Below are 15,821 nucleotides of genomic sequence, written 5' to 3'. Positions count from 1 at the left end.
GTGTGTGCGTGTGTGTGTGTGTGTGTGCCTGTGTGTGTTTTGTGTGTGTGTGTGTTTTTGTTTGTGTGTGTTTTTGTGTGTGTCTGTGTGTGTGTTTTAATGTGTGTGTTTCTGTTTGTGTATTTGTGTGTCTGTGTGTGTGTTATTGTTTGTGTATTTGTGTGTGTCTGTGTGTGTTTTCGTGTATGTCTCTGTGTATGTGTGTTTTAATGTGTGTGTTTTTGTTTGTGTATTTGTGTGTATTCGTATGTGTGTTTGTCACACACAGACTGCAGTTCTTGGTCTGTAATCCTCCTGCAGTTCTTGGCCAATTATATCTAGACTTGCCACATAGGATCACCATGACCTCAATTAGTGTAAAGGGGTGTTTTTATCTTTGCTGGCGGTCTTGGAGGGTTGTAGGGAGGGTCGCAAATTCTCTATGTAAATGTGTACCATGTAGCGCCGCCTCTATGTTGGAGAGGGTATTACAAGTCTCAACTTTACAGTACTGTATTCCTGTCCCCACGTTTTCCAGTCCAGTGAGGTGTTTTGAATTATATAAGCACTAGGCATGTTTTTCCTTCATGCACGTAACCCAGGTTGTTGTTTTTTCTGTAGCGAGCTGTCAGTTGCTTATAGATTGCCCAAATAAAGGTATGTGTCGGGAAGAACGTGTTGCATGTTACATTGCCCGCTGGAGTCTTGTGATTGGGCTGATGCTGTGAAGATGGCATCTCAGTGGCCATGCTGCATCATGTGGTGGGCAAGAGGAGATGCGTTGGGAGTGGGAAGGGAAGACCATTACAGGACCTGAGAAGTGTTGTTCTCTCTCTTTTGCCAGGAGATTCGCTGACACGTTTAAATAAAATATAACGTGTTGTACTTCACAAACATATTGTATGTTGTTGGCTTAGCGGTTAGGGTGCTGCCTTTGGATCCTAGGATCCTGGGTTCGAATCCCGGTCGATCGTTGAATTAACACCAGGGGGGTTGATTCAGCATGTCATCTTTCTGATGTCGGCAAATTGACTACCAGCTCACTGGTAATTGGGGCACTGCATCAGTGGCACAAATGCACTTCCAGAGAAATTATGCAACCAGCAGCCACAGGTTGCATACAAAACAACATTATTTTCTAAAAGGTTTTTGCTGTCATACCGTTGGAACCACGACATTAAGGCTCCAAGTGCTGCTTCTTCCTCTTCCCTCCTGGAAATATTGGCTTAAAAAATATTTTTTTTCATTAAACGGATCCAAGTTTTTGTTTCAAGTAAATCTATTATATTAGCTTTCCGATGGATTTTACGGCGTAGCCAGTAGGGCAATGCCATCTAGAATAGCGTTTGTCTGTCTGTATGTCCCCACAAACATACACCAATCAGAGCTGAGGATCTGGTCACATGACAGGGGGACAGCGTTTAGTAACCATTACAGTTGCATAATTTACTAAAAGGAAATATAATAACCTTCTCTGGAACATTTTGCGGTCCCAGTGGGTGTTGTAAGGTTGGTAGGAGGTTTCAGAAATTCCTCAATACAATTACGACTTTGAAATGTAATCAACACGGACTTTACTCCCAAATCCGGAAGTGAACAGATGATGACGGTTCGCTGGTTTGATAATATCTCAATACAATCGTGATTTATCATTATATTTTGATATATTAACATTATAATATTAATTTGTGATTGGAATGATGAATTATGCCGTTTGGAATGAAAATATAGAGAGCGTGCTGTCAATGCCTGACGTTTGACTGGAGGTGGCACAGGAATGTGGAATTTATTGGTTTATCGTTTGCCATTCGCCGTTTTTTACCGAAGTCTTTCACGAATCTGCTGTCCATGTCTGAAGTCAAAAAAATTTATACTGGCTTGATTTGCTAGCTGGTATTCCCACCCAGGTCATATCATCTTCTTCAACTAAAATATCAAACAAGCCCAGCTATGCCGTTGTTAGACTATCGGTCGAGTCATTACTCCGTGGCTGCAGGAACCTTTTAGAATAAAGCCTGATGGACACACACACTTCTCATTTTAGAAATATATTATTTCATAAGACTGTATGTGCCTGCTCTGTCCTCCACCTCCGTCACTCATTTCGACACAATTGGTTATCCCTGGGAGATTTCATTGAGTTGTTGTTGTTGTATAGCCCCTGGGAGTTTTTTCGACCAAGCCCAGGGCACGAAGACAGCCGATCGATCTCCCAAAACTGACCCAGAGATCCCCCACATCCAGGATGCCTTCACGTAGCCACAACAGAGTTAGGAGAGAGAGAGAGAGAGAGAGAGAGAGAGAGAGAGAGAGAGAGAGAGATAGAGATAGAGATAGAGATAGAGATAGAGATATATATATAATATACACGTAGAGAGAAATAAATAAATAAGGGAAAGGGCTGGTCCATGGGGTCCGATCGGCACCCTGACCATGATGCATGTTGCCAGAGGATTGACAAATCCACGTAGCAGGGAATAATGGGAAAGATTGGCCCCCGACATTGCGTTGGCGGGTACAACCACCACGAAGAGGCGTCCCCGATAGTTGCACTACATTGAGTTAAACCTCATGCTGAGAACTGGCATGGGATTAGTGCACGCATAGAAAAGGGGTCGCTCGCCACTCCGTTCGGGCGAGTGATCGATTTAATTGACCTTCAGCTCGGCCATCTTTCGGGACAAGGCTTCGGCATGTATGTTTTCCAGGCATGCGCTGCATGATGGGTAGCTTCCACACGACAATATTAATATTCCCTGTTTACTTGTTAATCATGTTGTATTCTTCATTTTCACAGATAACTTCTGATTTGAATATCAACCCAGACCCTACCAACACAAGCTCACCTGGAGAAGATGTACGGATTACTTTTATAACATTGTGTGTTAATGATATCTCTGCTATTGGGGAGTAAAATGGTATGGTGCAGAAAATATGGATGAAGAGGAAGGATGTTTGGTAGAAAAGAAGGAAATATCTTGCAGGCAGACATGTATGGTAAATGGTGGATGTAGGGAGGTAAATGGATGTAAATACATCAACACAAAGAGGCCCATGTTTGGATTTTTTTTTTTTTAAATACAGTTCTGTGATACTTTGTGCACAATATCTCTACCTGTACCTCCACCTGGATGTGTTTTTACTTGTAGGTACCTAATGCCCTCGCCATGACTATGGAAAAGCATCTATCTCTCTTTCACCAGTGGCTGCCCGAGGAGATTTTTAAAAAGTAGGGTGAGAGCGAGATGTGCTGTACAACATGTTTTACATCACCATTGCAGTGCTCATACAAAAAAAAAATTCCTTCACCTGCACATACCTATGCCACAGGTGCTTGTGTGTGCTCACCCTCTTGTGACCTATCTACAGGTTCTTGCCCGTCATGTGGTTGAATCTTCTTGAAGAGATTGATGTTTTGGCGGAAAATGGACAACAGAAGCCCAGGGATTACCATACAAAGCTTCACCTCGGTCTCAAGGTATGATGTGAGATAACAGCTTAGGGAGTTTCAATGCAACAAAGTACATCACCCAATCGATTTTTCTCATCACCAGAACTGAATGTGTGACTTTGATACAGGACCTGGAAGAGGTGTTCTGCTTTGAGGGCAATAACCTATCGGAGGACGTGATGCACTTGAACAAATACAAGGTACTTCTTTCTTCATCCCTTTGAGGTTGGATTTTCTTGATTTATTTTGTTTGTTTTCCTTCAGTGAATGTACCTAAACTGTAAAAATTAATTGCATTGAAATATTTTACACCAATGACTAGTGATGGCACAGCTTAATCTCAAGACATTCTGAAATATCGTCAATCAGTAAAAGTCACAAGAAAATCTAAGAAGTCAAAGCAAATCACAGCTCAGAGACGTATTTTGGTCAGCTTGTTCTCCTTGCCCTGGAACATAACATCAGTATGGAGAGGGTTCTGAGCTCCCCATTGGGCCCTGTGCTTTGGGCACTGGGCTACTGCTGATGGAGTCCATGAGCAGACAGACAAGTCCAAGTTGATGCATTTCTAGTAAGCTGATTCACACACAACACGAAGACCCACTCAAGGCCCAACAAGCCTCATCATTGATGGCAATGCTCTGCTGTATGCACAGGTGGCCCTACGGAGCACATTTGGAGAGCTCGCAGAGTGTGTTTGAACAGCTCCATAACGCACAGCGTGTTGACTCTGTGACAGACTCCTACATCCGTTTGTCAATCAATGTTATTGAGAGAGAGCAAGAAAGGGTTCTTCAAAAAAACACTTGATCTCCTGACAAAGGTCCCAAGAGATTGGAAGACATTCCTGTCAAATGATCAAAACAAGCAGTGCTTCACCAGTTTCCTACTAGATGAGTGGAAGATGGACAAGTATGCCAGAAAACTTCTTGGCAAGAAGGTTCTGTTTGTCTGTGAGAAGAAGTGCGTCTGTCTGACAAGTACCGATGGTCAATGTCAGAGGAGGTTGAAAATCTAAATTGTGCACAGGAAGAAGCAGAAACAAAGATCATTGTCTACATATTGCCACCCATTCCCCACATGATTCCACTATAATTGTGACATTGCCAGACACAGATATCTTCATACTTCTACTCTGTTTCACAGAGGAACTCGAACAGAAAATTATACTTGACACTGGAGTTGGGAACAAGAGGCATCTTATGGATGTGCAATGTGTTATCAAAGACGTGGGAGCGGAGATGTGCTTGGCACTCCCTGTAGTACATGCCTTTGGTGACTGCGATACCAACAGCGCCTTTGTACGGAAGGGAAAACTAACGTCACTAAAGACCTTCAAGCAACGTCAAGACTTCCTTGACATTTTCCTAGCACTTGGAAGATCAGCTCAAATGGAGAATTCAATATTTGAGAGGCTGGAACATTTCACATGACTCCTATACAGAGGCTCAGACACGAATAACATCAACACGTTGCGGCATGAAAAATGTATGGAACGGTTCAGTGCCAAACCAGGAATGCTGCCGTCAAGCTACAACGGAGTAGACATGAGCCTTCTTCCACCCTGCAGAGATTCCCTGAGGATTCATGTGAAGAGAGCACATTACCAAGCTCTTATCTGATATCAGACAGATCAGGCAGTCCCAAACATCCCTCGACCGGATCGACATGGCTAGGACATAGCAGATGGAAAACTGGAGTTCAAGTGGATGGAGGGTTCTCTCATTCCACAAGAGCTTGTGGAAGTATTAATGGAGGAACCAGACAGAACCCATGCGAGGATGAGGAAATCCCCAAACTTGTGGACTTGACAGATATCATATTTGAATCACATGATTAGACTGACGTTTTTGATTGAAAGTCCAGCCTTATAATCCAGGACAAAGGATATGTCTGTTTACAATATTTGCTGCATCTATCTGAAATCTTGGGCTTTCCTGGCCGACAATGGCGTTTGCATATCGAGAAGTTCATGTAGAGGTGAACGTACTCAAGGAAACAGCCCTTAAAGAATTTCAAAAATTGAAGAAATTATAAAGTTACATTCGCTCAAGTTGTTGTTCACTCTGTTGCAGAACAACATTTTGAAGGAGGAATATATAAAAGTAATGGCTGCAATTTCAAATCGATAGTAAATTTTGGCCATATAAATATGTGACCAAATATTAGATTTTGATGCTGTTTCTTATTTTGGGCATCGTAACACATGTGGTTTAAAATGAATATCATTCATCACCCACTTTCATTTTTCCTTCAGTATTTTTGTGACGTAAATTGTCCGTATTTCATATGGTGTATTTTTTTAATCCAGCAATTTTGTTTTCCAGACAAGCGGATATTGAAATTACATGTCCAATAGGGTGTCTATAAATATTGGTTCCTGAAAATCCCAAGAGGGGGAGGGTTTCGGTATCTGGCCCATAGTCTAATAGTACTTAGAATGGAAAACTGTTCTTTTGTATATAAAAGGAGCCGTGCGTGTGTCCGTGCATGTGAGTTTCCGACCCCCCCATACCTTTAGACTCCTTGAAACTCTGAAGACCCCTTAATACCTGAAGACCATTTCGTTTAGAACTTTAAGACCCCTAAGATCCTTTAGACCCCCCAAGATAACTCAATACCCCCTGAGATCTTTAAGACCCCTATATACCCCGATTATCTTTGAGACACTTTTGACCCCTTCAGCCTTTTGACCTAGACATCACAGACCTTCAAGACCTTTGCAGCCCTTAAGTCCCTTGACTCTCTTTAGACCCCTTAGACCTTAACACCATTTTGACCCCTTACACCTTTCAGATATGTTAGCTTGGACCATTTCGACCTTTAAACTATATAGACCTTTTTACAGGCTTGAGACATTAGACCATTTCAACCATTGGAATGTACCCTTTAGACCTTTAGACCATCTAGAACCTTTTAGGTACACACAACGCAAACATCTATCGTCTTCTTGCAAAACACAGGCTGCACTTTTTTCAGCAACTAATGCACAAACTCGACCCACCTGTAGAGGGTGGGTACTCTGATAGTTATTGTGAAGGTGAGTCTGCATTGGCAGACAGATAGAACAGTTGAAGGAAATCACATGCATGCCACTAGTTGTTTAATTATTTATTTGTGAGACAAATAAATATAGGAAGAGGCCAATTGTTTCATCAACCCTTTTATTTCAGAAAGCTCTTTGCATCAATCCCAACCCAGCTCTAAACTGCCATCCTGGTGTTTCACAGGTAGGGTGATTCATCAGTGTGTGTGCTGTCCTCCGGATGGACGTTAAACGAAGTGTCCTGTCTGCCAGCATTGGTTGATGGACATTAAAGATCCCATGGTGGAATATGCAAAGAGTCAGGGAATTATCACAGACACCCAGAACAAATTCCAAATCCTTCTCTAACCTACAGCGGGCACTGCATGAGCGGCACAGCCATGCTCAAAACAATGATGCAACCACAGCCACATACAAAATGAATGCATTTCAGACAAATGTATTACTCGCTCCATCAGATGGTGGCCAGGAAGACGAGACTGCTTCGGTGCTCTACAAGGAACCTGATGCAGACCTACTTAGAAGAGAAAGCTGACATGGTTTGATTCACTCTTTTGTACTTCGTTGTTCTTAAAATGAAATGTCTTGTTTTTATGCGTCCGTCGACGAAGTTGTAGAGGGTTAATGTTTTCAGGTTGTCCGTCCGTGTCTTGTGTATCTTGCTTAACTCGTATTTCCATCAGATCAAGTATTTTGTCCCTAATCATGCCTTAATGCGTTTACATCCGACATAGGCAATGGGCCAAAGTAATGAATGAATTTGACAAATGAATTTTATCCATCTGGGGTTCAAATTTCCCCATCTCATTCCTACAGCCATACATTTTCTAAACCCAAAACCACTGATCATAACATTTGATTAATCTACAATAGTACACTACATTACCAAAAGTATGTAGACACCCAAACATCAAACGTCTCATTCCAAAATCATGGGCATTAATATGGAGTTGGTCTCCCCTTTGCTGCTATAACAGCCTCCACTCTTCTGGGAAGGCTTCCCACTCGATGTTGTAACATTGCTGCGGGGATTTGCTTCCATTCAGCCACAAGAGCATTAGTGAGGTCAGGCACTGATGTTGGGCGATTAGGCCTGACTCACAGTCGGCATTCCAATTCATCCCAGAGGTGTTCGATGGGGTTGAGGTCAGGGCACTGTGCAGGCCAGTCAAGTTCTTCCACACCGATCTCGACAAACCATTTCTGTATGGACTTCGCTTTGTGTATGGGGCCATTGTCATGCTGAAACAGGAAAGGGCCTTCCCCAAACTGTTATCACAAAGTTGGAAGCACACAATTGTCTGCTATGACGGTGCCACGTTGAAAGTCACTGAGCTCTTCAGTATGGCCCGTTCTACTGCCAATGTTTGTCTATGGAGATTGCATGGCTTTATGCTCGATTATATATACCTGTCAGCAATGGGTGTGGCTGAAATAGCCAAATCCACTAATTAGAAGGGGTGTCCGCATACTTTTGGCCATGTAGTGTATGTGTGCTGTGCCCTTAAACACACCCCAAATGATTAAACCACCCCTAAATGATTGTTTGGCTTTAAGAGCATGGTGCCAAAACTGTGAAGAGCAATTGAATACCTGAGTGGAAAAAGTACTGAAGTCACATTCTTGGGAAAAGTGAGTTACAACCAGGAAGTCCATCTGCAGTATGGTAACAATGCATGTCTGTAATAATTTTACATAGAGTTATTTTGTGACTCGAGTACTTCTTCCACTCGGGTCTTCAATTATGAACAAGGGCTCCATTCGATACATTTGATTTAATTAATGAAGAGTTGGTGCTTATTCACTTAAAGGTGCCCGTTTTCTTTAGTTACACTTTGCTGTTTTCACTAACTCAGTATAGGTCAGGGGTTACCAAACCCCGAGTCACGACCCAAACTTACAAAGGGTTTGTTGGGGGTTTTTTCACGTTGAAAGCGTTTTCTCCGACAATTTGTTACCGACGTACCCCATTTGGATTGCGAGGCGAATGTGATTTTCAAATTTTGGGTCGTGGACAAAAAAGTTTGGGAACCACTGGTATAATAAGCCTTATGAGAGTGGAAATTGATGTTTTCACAAATTAAGGCGTCACTAACTGGTAAGCTGCCTAGCAGGCAAAGAAAGGCAATGGTGGAGTCCTTCAGCACAAAGCCCTGGAGCTGACCCAGCAAGATGAGGGTTAGAACCTTAATGCAGGAAGTCATCTGTGTTTGTAATAAAATACACAGAGCAGATTTCCCCCACACCCCACTCACCCCACTTTGTTGGCTGGGCAGCTACATACCACTTCACTGTGCCTTTCTTTTTGTCCCTGCCCCTCCCACAATGTCAGAGGGGCGGGAACATTCAAAAGGGCTCCGTCCAACCGATCATCCGTCCATGTATTTGCTTGTGTACGGGATATTATCAAAAATCGTTGAACATTTAGCTTTCATATTGCAGATATCTATTCCTCATGACACTATTGCTTCGTGATTAGATCACGGCGGAGAATGGCTGAATTGGGTTGCCATGGCAACCATCTCGGTAACTTGGCTTGTGTACACGATATTTCAAACACCGTTCAAGATTTAGCTTTCATATTACACAGATCTATTCCCCATACCACCTAAAACGTGGGGGGATCTGGAGTATCAGCTCCTTGTTATGGTATAGATTATGAGTAGCGTTTACATACATAAGAGGTATGCTCCTCAACATTTCATTGGCTGTAGTATCGTTTTGAATCAGACTACGGCAGCCATTTTTGCTAACATAACGAAGCACCACCTGTAACGTAACGAAGCAGTGTCCATGTTTTGTTTTTTTTACCTCTCCCAGCCCCCTCCCCCTTCCCATGCACCCCACAATCCCCCCCCCCCCCCCTTCCCATGCCTCCTCCCCCCAAGCCTTCTCCCTCCCACAGATCTCCCGATGTCCCTGTTCTCTACTGTTGTACTTGTGTGCTTCCCTCTCTCTCCCCATCTTGTCTCCTGCTCCCTTTATCATGTTTTATGTGTCAGTTTGTTTTTATGTGATTAATGTTAGCTCTTAATTAACATTAATGATCCCTGGTGTTGGGCTAGCGGCTAGGGTGTCAGCTTAGGATCCTAGGATCCTGGGTTCGAATCCTGGTCGATCGCTGAATTAATGCCAGGGGGGTTGACTCAGCCTGTCATCCTTCAGAGGTCGGCTAATTGAGGACCAGTTCACTGGTAATTCCCTGTTTGTCGTTAAAGGCGGCAAAAAGGGTTGGCGTCAGGAAGGGCATCCGGCCGTAAAACATTGCTTCAAAAAGGGGACCGAAAAACAACAACAACCACGGTTCCCGAAAAAGGCCAACCCCCGCTTGCGGGGAAAAATGGCCTCTAAAGGTGGTTATAATGTTAGCTCTTACACGAGCCTCGATCTTGAACACACCTCTCTCAAACAATTGCTCCATTTGCCGAGCGGCTTGCAAAGCGGTTGATATGGAATGGCTGGCTTGGCAAGCAGCTTGCTAACAGAACAAACTCCTGGACAAACACTGCACTGAAGCTCAATGGTAAAGAAATAATTAGAAACTCGAAAGTTTTTTTGTTTTGTTTTTAAACCCGACTTGCGCCAGCAGTGGCGGACGGACTGATAAGGCTTATTTATAATCACTGTGTCTTTGCCGTTTGACTCAATTATTAATTAGACGTCTTCATATTCTCATAATAAGGGATTGTTGAAAAGTTGATGGCAAAAGTTCAAATGGTTAAAAAAAAAACGTTTTTTTTCCTGGACAGACGCACACACACGTAGTTGCAAAGCCCCTCTCCTGCTCTGCAGGTGAACGGGATAACCAAATTTCTTCAAAATTAATATGTTGTGACTGCCATGTCCGTGTGTTCTCCAATTTTGTCAGAGTGTTATCCTTCCTTCCCTTCTGGTTAAACGATGAAGCAAATATCACCAGGTATCTGTATCTTGAAGTTTAGAAACCGACATCCCTTTTCACCCATTGTGATTAATCATGGTTGTTGTTTACAGGTGGACAAAAATGCTGACCTTGGCATCCTTACTGTGAAGGTTTCATTCTCTGCAAGTGTTGAAACATTGTCCCTTGAGCTTCTGAACCTCTCCAAATTGTCAGTGACACCAGCGCAAGGTCTCGAGCACTTTTCACTCACACTTGTCATCCCAACTATTTGCACCTGTCGTTTCACTGGATGCACCGCTCACATGATGTGGAATATGTGCTCCACAGATGATGCAAGATACCTGTACATCCAGCTTCAACTCTGGCCTTTATTCCTGTTTTCTGAAAGTAGGCGACACCAAAGCAAGCCGATTAATTTGGATTCCAGCGTTGTAATCGACGAGAAACTTGAGCTGTAAGCTGGATGTCCTTCTTGATGCAGGTTACTGTTTTCCATCTGTACATGAACCTCAGAGAGGGGGGTATTGGTAGATACTTTGTTGAAAGATATTTAAAAGTGTAAACATACTCATTCATCTTATCAAGATTAGATTCCCTTATAGGCCATGGATATATCAAGCGATCCAACTCCAAGTAGGTCGGATATTTGAGGACTTGAATGTCAAATTGGTTTATGAGAGGCTCTGGCCTGATTACTGGCAAACAGGAGGATAAAAAAAAAAAATTTGTATACAACATCGAGGTTCGTGTAAGAGCGAACATTAATCACAAAAAGACAAACTGACACATAGAACAAGATAAAGGGAGGGGGTGGGGGGGACAAGATGGGGAGAGAGAGGGAAGCACACAAGTACAACATTTGAGAGCAGGGACATCGGGAGATCTGTGGGAGGGAGAGGGCTTGGGGGGAGGAGGCACGGGAAGGGGGGGGGGGGGGGGTGGGAGAGGTGAAAAAAAAAACACATGGATATTTCTAGGACTATATGGACATTGTTTGATTTCTACAACGTCTAACAGGAACTACTTTGCCATTTGAGTCAAAATCCCTTTGGGAACCTGACATCTAATTATCTTGCGAGATTACTTGGCTGGCTGGCCTTTCACACTTTGTTATTGCGGTTGTTGATTGTTGTAATAATACGAGTTCCCTTACAAGGAACTTTAATGCAGGAGAAGGCCATTCGTCTCATAAAAGCCTATACGCAATGGCTGCCAACCTATGGTTGTCTGTTCTCTATCCTTTAAATGCTGAGTGGCATTTCAGGAAGCAGCACTAACCATTTTTAGCTCACTTGGACTTTAGTCCGGTGAGCTTGTGCAATCAAGCAGCGTCCATAGGTAAGTCAGTGAGTGTAACATACTGCTTTATTCCTCAGGCCATAGCTACGTGGCGTGCTCTCGCGAGATCTCACACGATCATGATAGAGTCACAAGGACACTTTTCACAAAACATGGAACCAAACACACACCTGAAGCAGGAACTGCTTTACATTACAGTGAGTCTGTAAACACTTCAGTCCTTATTGCCTGAACCAAACACACAATTTAGATGAAACTTGGCCACAAGCTTCATATTTGATGCCTAACGAAGGTGTATTGAACGCAACAAAATCTGCGCTCATCAATAGGTTGGAATCGGGCCGAAATTATGTTCAAAATTCCTGCCCTAACCTACAGAGGGCGTGCATCAGCAGCACAGCCATGCCCTCAGCCAAAAACATGACTTGTAACCTGTAAAAACATGACTTGTAACCTATAAAAACATGACTTGTAACCTGTAAAAACATGACCTGTAACCTGTAAAAACATGACCTGTAACCTGTAAAAACATGACCTGTAACCTGTAAAAACATGACCTGTAACCTGCAAAAAGATGACCTGTAACCTGTAAAAACATGACCTGTAACCTGCAAAAACATGATCCGTAACCTGTAAAAACATGACCTGGAACCTGTAAAAACATGACCTGTAACCTGTAAAAACATGACCTGGAACCTGTAAAAACATGACCCGTAACCTGTAAAAACATGACCCGTAACCTGTAAAAACATGACCCGTAGCCTGTAAAAACATGACCCGTAACCTGTAAAAACATGACCCGTAACCTGTAAAAACATGACCCGTAGCCTGTAAAAACATGACCCGTAACCTGTAAAAACATGACCCGAAACCTGTAAAAACATGACCCGTAACCTGTAAAAACATGATCCGTAACCTGTAAAAACATGACCCGTAACCTGTAAAAACCTGACCCGTAACCTGTAAAAACATGACCCGAAACCTGTAAAAACATGACCTGAAACCTGTAAAAACATGACCCGTAACCTGTAAAAACATGTCCCATAACCTGTAAAAACATGACCCGTAACCTGTAAAAACATGACCCGTAACCTGTAAAAACATGACCTGTAAAATGTAAAAACATGACCCGTCACCTGTAAAAACATGACCCGTAACCTGTAAAAACATGACCCGTAACCTGTAAAAACATGACCCGTAACCTGTAAAAACATGACCCGTAACCTGTAAAAACATGACCCGTAACCTGTAAAAACATGACCCGTAACCTGTAAAAACATGACCTGTAACCTGTAAAAACATGACATGTAACCTGTAAAAACATGACCTGTAACCTGTAAAAACATGACCTGTAACCTGTAACAACATGACCCGTAACCTGTGAAAACATGACTCGTAACCTGTAAAAACATGACCCGTAACCTGTCAAAACATGACCCGTAACCTGTAAAAACATACTGTAACCTGTAAAAACATGACCTGTAACTTGTAAAAACATGACCCGTAACCTGTAAAAACATGAACTGTAACCTGTAAAAACATGACCCGTAACCTGTAAAAACATGACCTGTAAACTGTAAAAACATGACCTGTAACCTGTAAAAACATGACCTGTAAAAACATGACCTCTAACCTGTAAAAACATGACCTGTAAGCATGTATTGCTATAATAATCAGCATCGAGATGGCTTCCATTTTTTTTTTTTTTTTTTTTTTTTTTTTTGTATACAAGATCGAGGCTCGTGAAAGAGCTAACATTAATCACACAAAAAGACAAACCGACACACAAAACACAAAAAAACAAGGGGAGCGGCAGACAAGATGGGGAGAGAGGGGGAAGGACACAAAAGAGAGGGGGAAGAGGGGGAAGGACACAAACACAACATTTGAGAGCAGGGACATCAGGAGGACTTGGGGGGAGGTGGGAGAGGATTAAAACATATGAACACTGCAAGGACTCTGGGTTGAATTACCGGGGGTAGAAAAGATCAAGGTTTTCGATGGGGGACGATAAGAGATGGTGGTGAACAGCTGTTTTAAAGACCTGGAGGGAGGAGTGGGATTGAAGGGAGTGGGGGAGTTTGTTCCAGAGGCGGGAGAAAAGGGGAATGAAAGAGTGAAGGTGAGCAGAGAGCCTAGACTTTGGCAGTTTAACCATAAGAGGGTTGCAGGCAGATCTTGTGCGACCTGAAGGAATATTGGGGGGACAGAGCACAGAGAGAGCTGGGGGAGCAAGGCCGGAGAGGAGTCGGTAGAAGACAGAAAGACCACCAACTTGCCTGCGGTGAGTGAGTGAAAGGCCCTCGGCGTTGACTACATCGCAGGAGATTCCAATGATTCTGAAAGCTTTGGCCTCAACAGCGTGAAGCCGAGCAAGGTGTGAGGCAGGAGCACCAGCCCAGAGGGGGGAACAGTATTCCATTGAGCTGCGGATGAAAGCCTTGTATGTGGTGAGGAGCTCAGGTGTGCCAAGGAAGGACTTCGCACGACGGAGGATGCCCAGTCGGCGACTGGCTTTGGAGGCCAGCTTGGAAATGTGGTTTTCCCAAGAAAGATCATGGCAGATAGTGAGACCCAAAAGCTTGAGCGACAGAACTTCTTGGAGAGGATTGTTGAGAAAGTAAATGGGAGGGTTGTCCAGTCGGTCCTTTCGGAGAGACATTGTAAGAGTGTGAGATTTGTCAGGATTGAAAGACATGTTCCACTTGTTTGACCAGTCTGTGATTTTGTCCAGGTCTGCAGAGAGTGAGGAGGCTGCAGACTGCCGATCTGAGGGATGAGGAATGGAGCGACAGAGAGTAGAGTCGTCAGCAAAGAGATAGAGAGGATTTTCAAGAGAGTCAGAGAGATCATTGATGAAGACCAGAAAAAGCACAGGGCCCAGAACACTACCTTGGGGAACTCCAGCCTGAACAGGAAGAGGAGATGAGAGAAACCCATTCAGGGCCACACGTTGACTCCGACCAGAGAGGAAGTCCGCCAGCCATGCGTGGAGATTTCCATGGATACCAAAGGAGGAGAGTTTGGAGAGCAGAGCAGGGTGCCAGACTGTATCGAAGGCACATGAAATGTCAAGGGAGACAGCTCTAATTTCCTGTTTGGCGTTGAGGACCTCCATCCATTGTTGAGAAAGCAGAAGCAGCATGTCCAGAGTAGAGTGACCAGGTCTGAAACCAAATTGATGACCAGAGATCAAGCCATTGGAGAAGAGGAAAGATTTAATATCTGAAGCAATGATGGATTCCATGACTTTGCTGATAATTGGGAGAAGGCTGATTGGTCTGTAGTTGCTGGGATCTGTTTTTGCACCTTTTTTGTGCAAAGCGGTGATGTTGGCTGATTTCCAAGCAGATGGCAGATGACCTTGAGCAAAAGAGAGGGTGAAGAGAACAGAAAGAGGGAGTGAAAGAGCAGAAGAACATGATTTTAGGACCCGTGGGCTGATGCCGTCAGGACCAGTTGCAGAATCAGAGTCGAGGGTTGACAGAAACTTTTCCACCTTGTCAGGAGGAAAGGACACAGAGTCCAGGAGCAGCTGGGTACAACTGGGTACGGTGGGTACAGAGAGGGATGGGTTTGGGACACAAGATTTAGAGGCAAACACAGAGTTGAGGCATTCAGCTTTTTCACATGCGGAGTCAGCCGTTAAGCCGTTTGAGGTGAGGGAGGGGATGGAGGGGGAACAAACACCAGAAACAGATTTGACCAGACGCCACCAGGATTTGGAAGAGGGAGACAGATAAGAGAGTTCGGTCTTGAGAATGGTGAGATATTGTTTCCTGGCTCTCCTGAGGGTGGACACACACTTGTTTCGGGCTTTGTGAAAGGAAATGAGATTTCCTTCCGTTGGATTTGCTTTCCAGGAGACGAAAGCAAGTTGTTTCAGGGCAACAGCCTCACCACAAGATTCCGTGTACCATGGACGGGAGGAAGGGTATGACAACTAAAGACGAGATGGTATAAATCTGTGCATGAGAGAGAGCAATTTACTTTGAAAGAATTCCCAGGATGAGTTGATGTCAGAGGCAGTAGAGATGGGAGACCAGTCCAGATGATTGATGGCTGCTTGAAGACCGTGCCAGTTGGCCTGAGTGAAATGCCAGACTCGTCGACGCTGAGGAGGCTCTCTGAGAATGGTCAGAGAGATGACCACTTTGACAAGC

General features: G+C 43.7%; 1 protein-coding gene across 4 annotated transcripts in view; it reads left to right on the top strand.

Annotated features, from left to right (window-relative positions):
* The window catches only part of LOC137426779 (protein unc-13 homolog D), a 101,702-nt gene that overhangs the window by 65,773 nt on the left and 20,108 nt on the right, over positions 1-15,821 (top strand). For 2 of the 4 annotated variants that reach the window (XM_078779024.1, XM_068115650.2), the window contains exons 22-28: positions 2,777-2,836; positions 3,129-3,208; positions 3,349-3,457; positions 3,559-3,630; positions 6,935-7,015; positions 10,470-10,587; positions 10,687-10,813. In XM_078779024.1, coding sequence (XP_078635150.1) covers positions 2,777-2,836; positions 3,129-3,208; positions 3,349-3,457; positions 3,559-3,630; positions 6,935-7,015; positions 10,470-10,587; positions 10,687-10,813 — 647 coding nt within the window. Of the gene's footprint in view, positions 1-2,776; positions 2,837-3,128; positions 3,209-3,348; positions 3,458-3,558; positions 3,631-6,934; positions 7,016-10,469; positions 10,588-10,686; positions 10,841-15,821 lie in introns of all 4 variants that reach the window. The other 2 variants (XM_078779025.1, XR_013623615.1) reach the window with 2 other exon arrangements.

The sequence above is a fragment of the Myxine glutinosa genome, chromosome 5 (genome assembly GCF_964187855.1).
Source record: "Myxine glutinosa chromosome 5, kmMyxGlut1.1, whole genome shotgun sequence".
Lineage (NCBI taxonomy): Eukaryota > Metazoa > Chordata > Myxini > Myxiniformes > Myxinidae > Myxine > Myxine glutinosa.
This window is presented reverse-complemented; position numbering and strand designations above follow the sequence as displayed.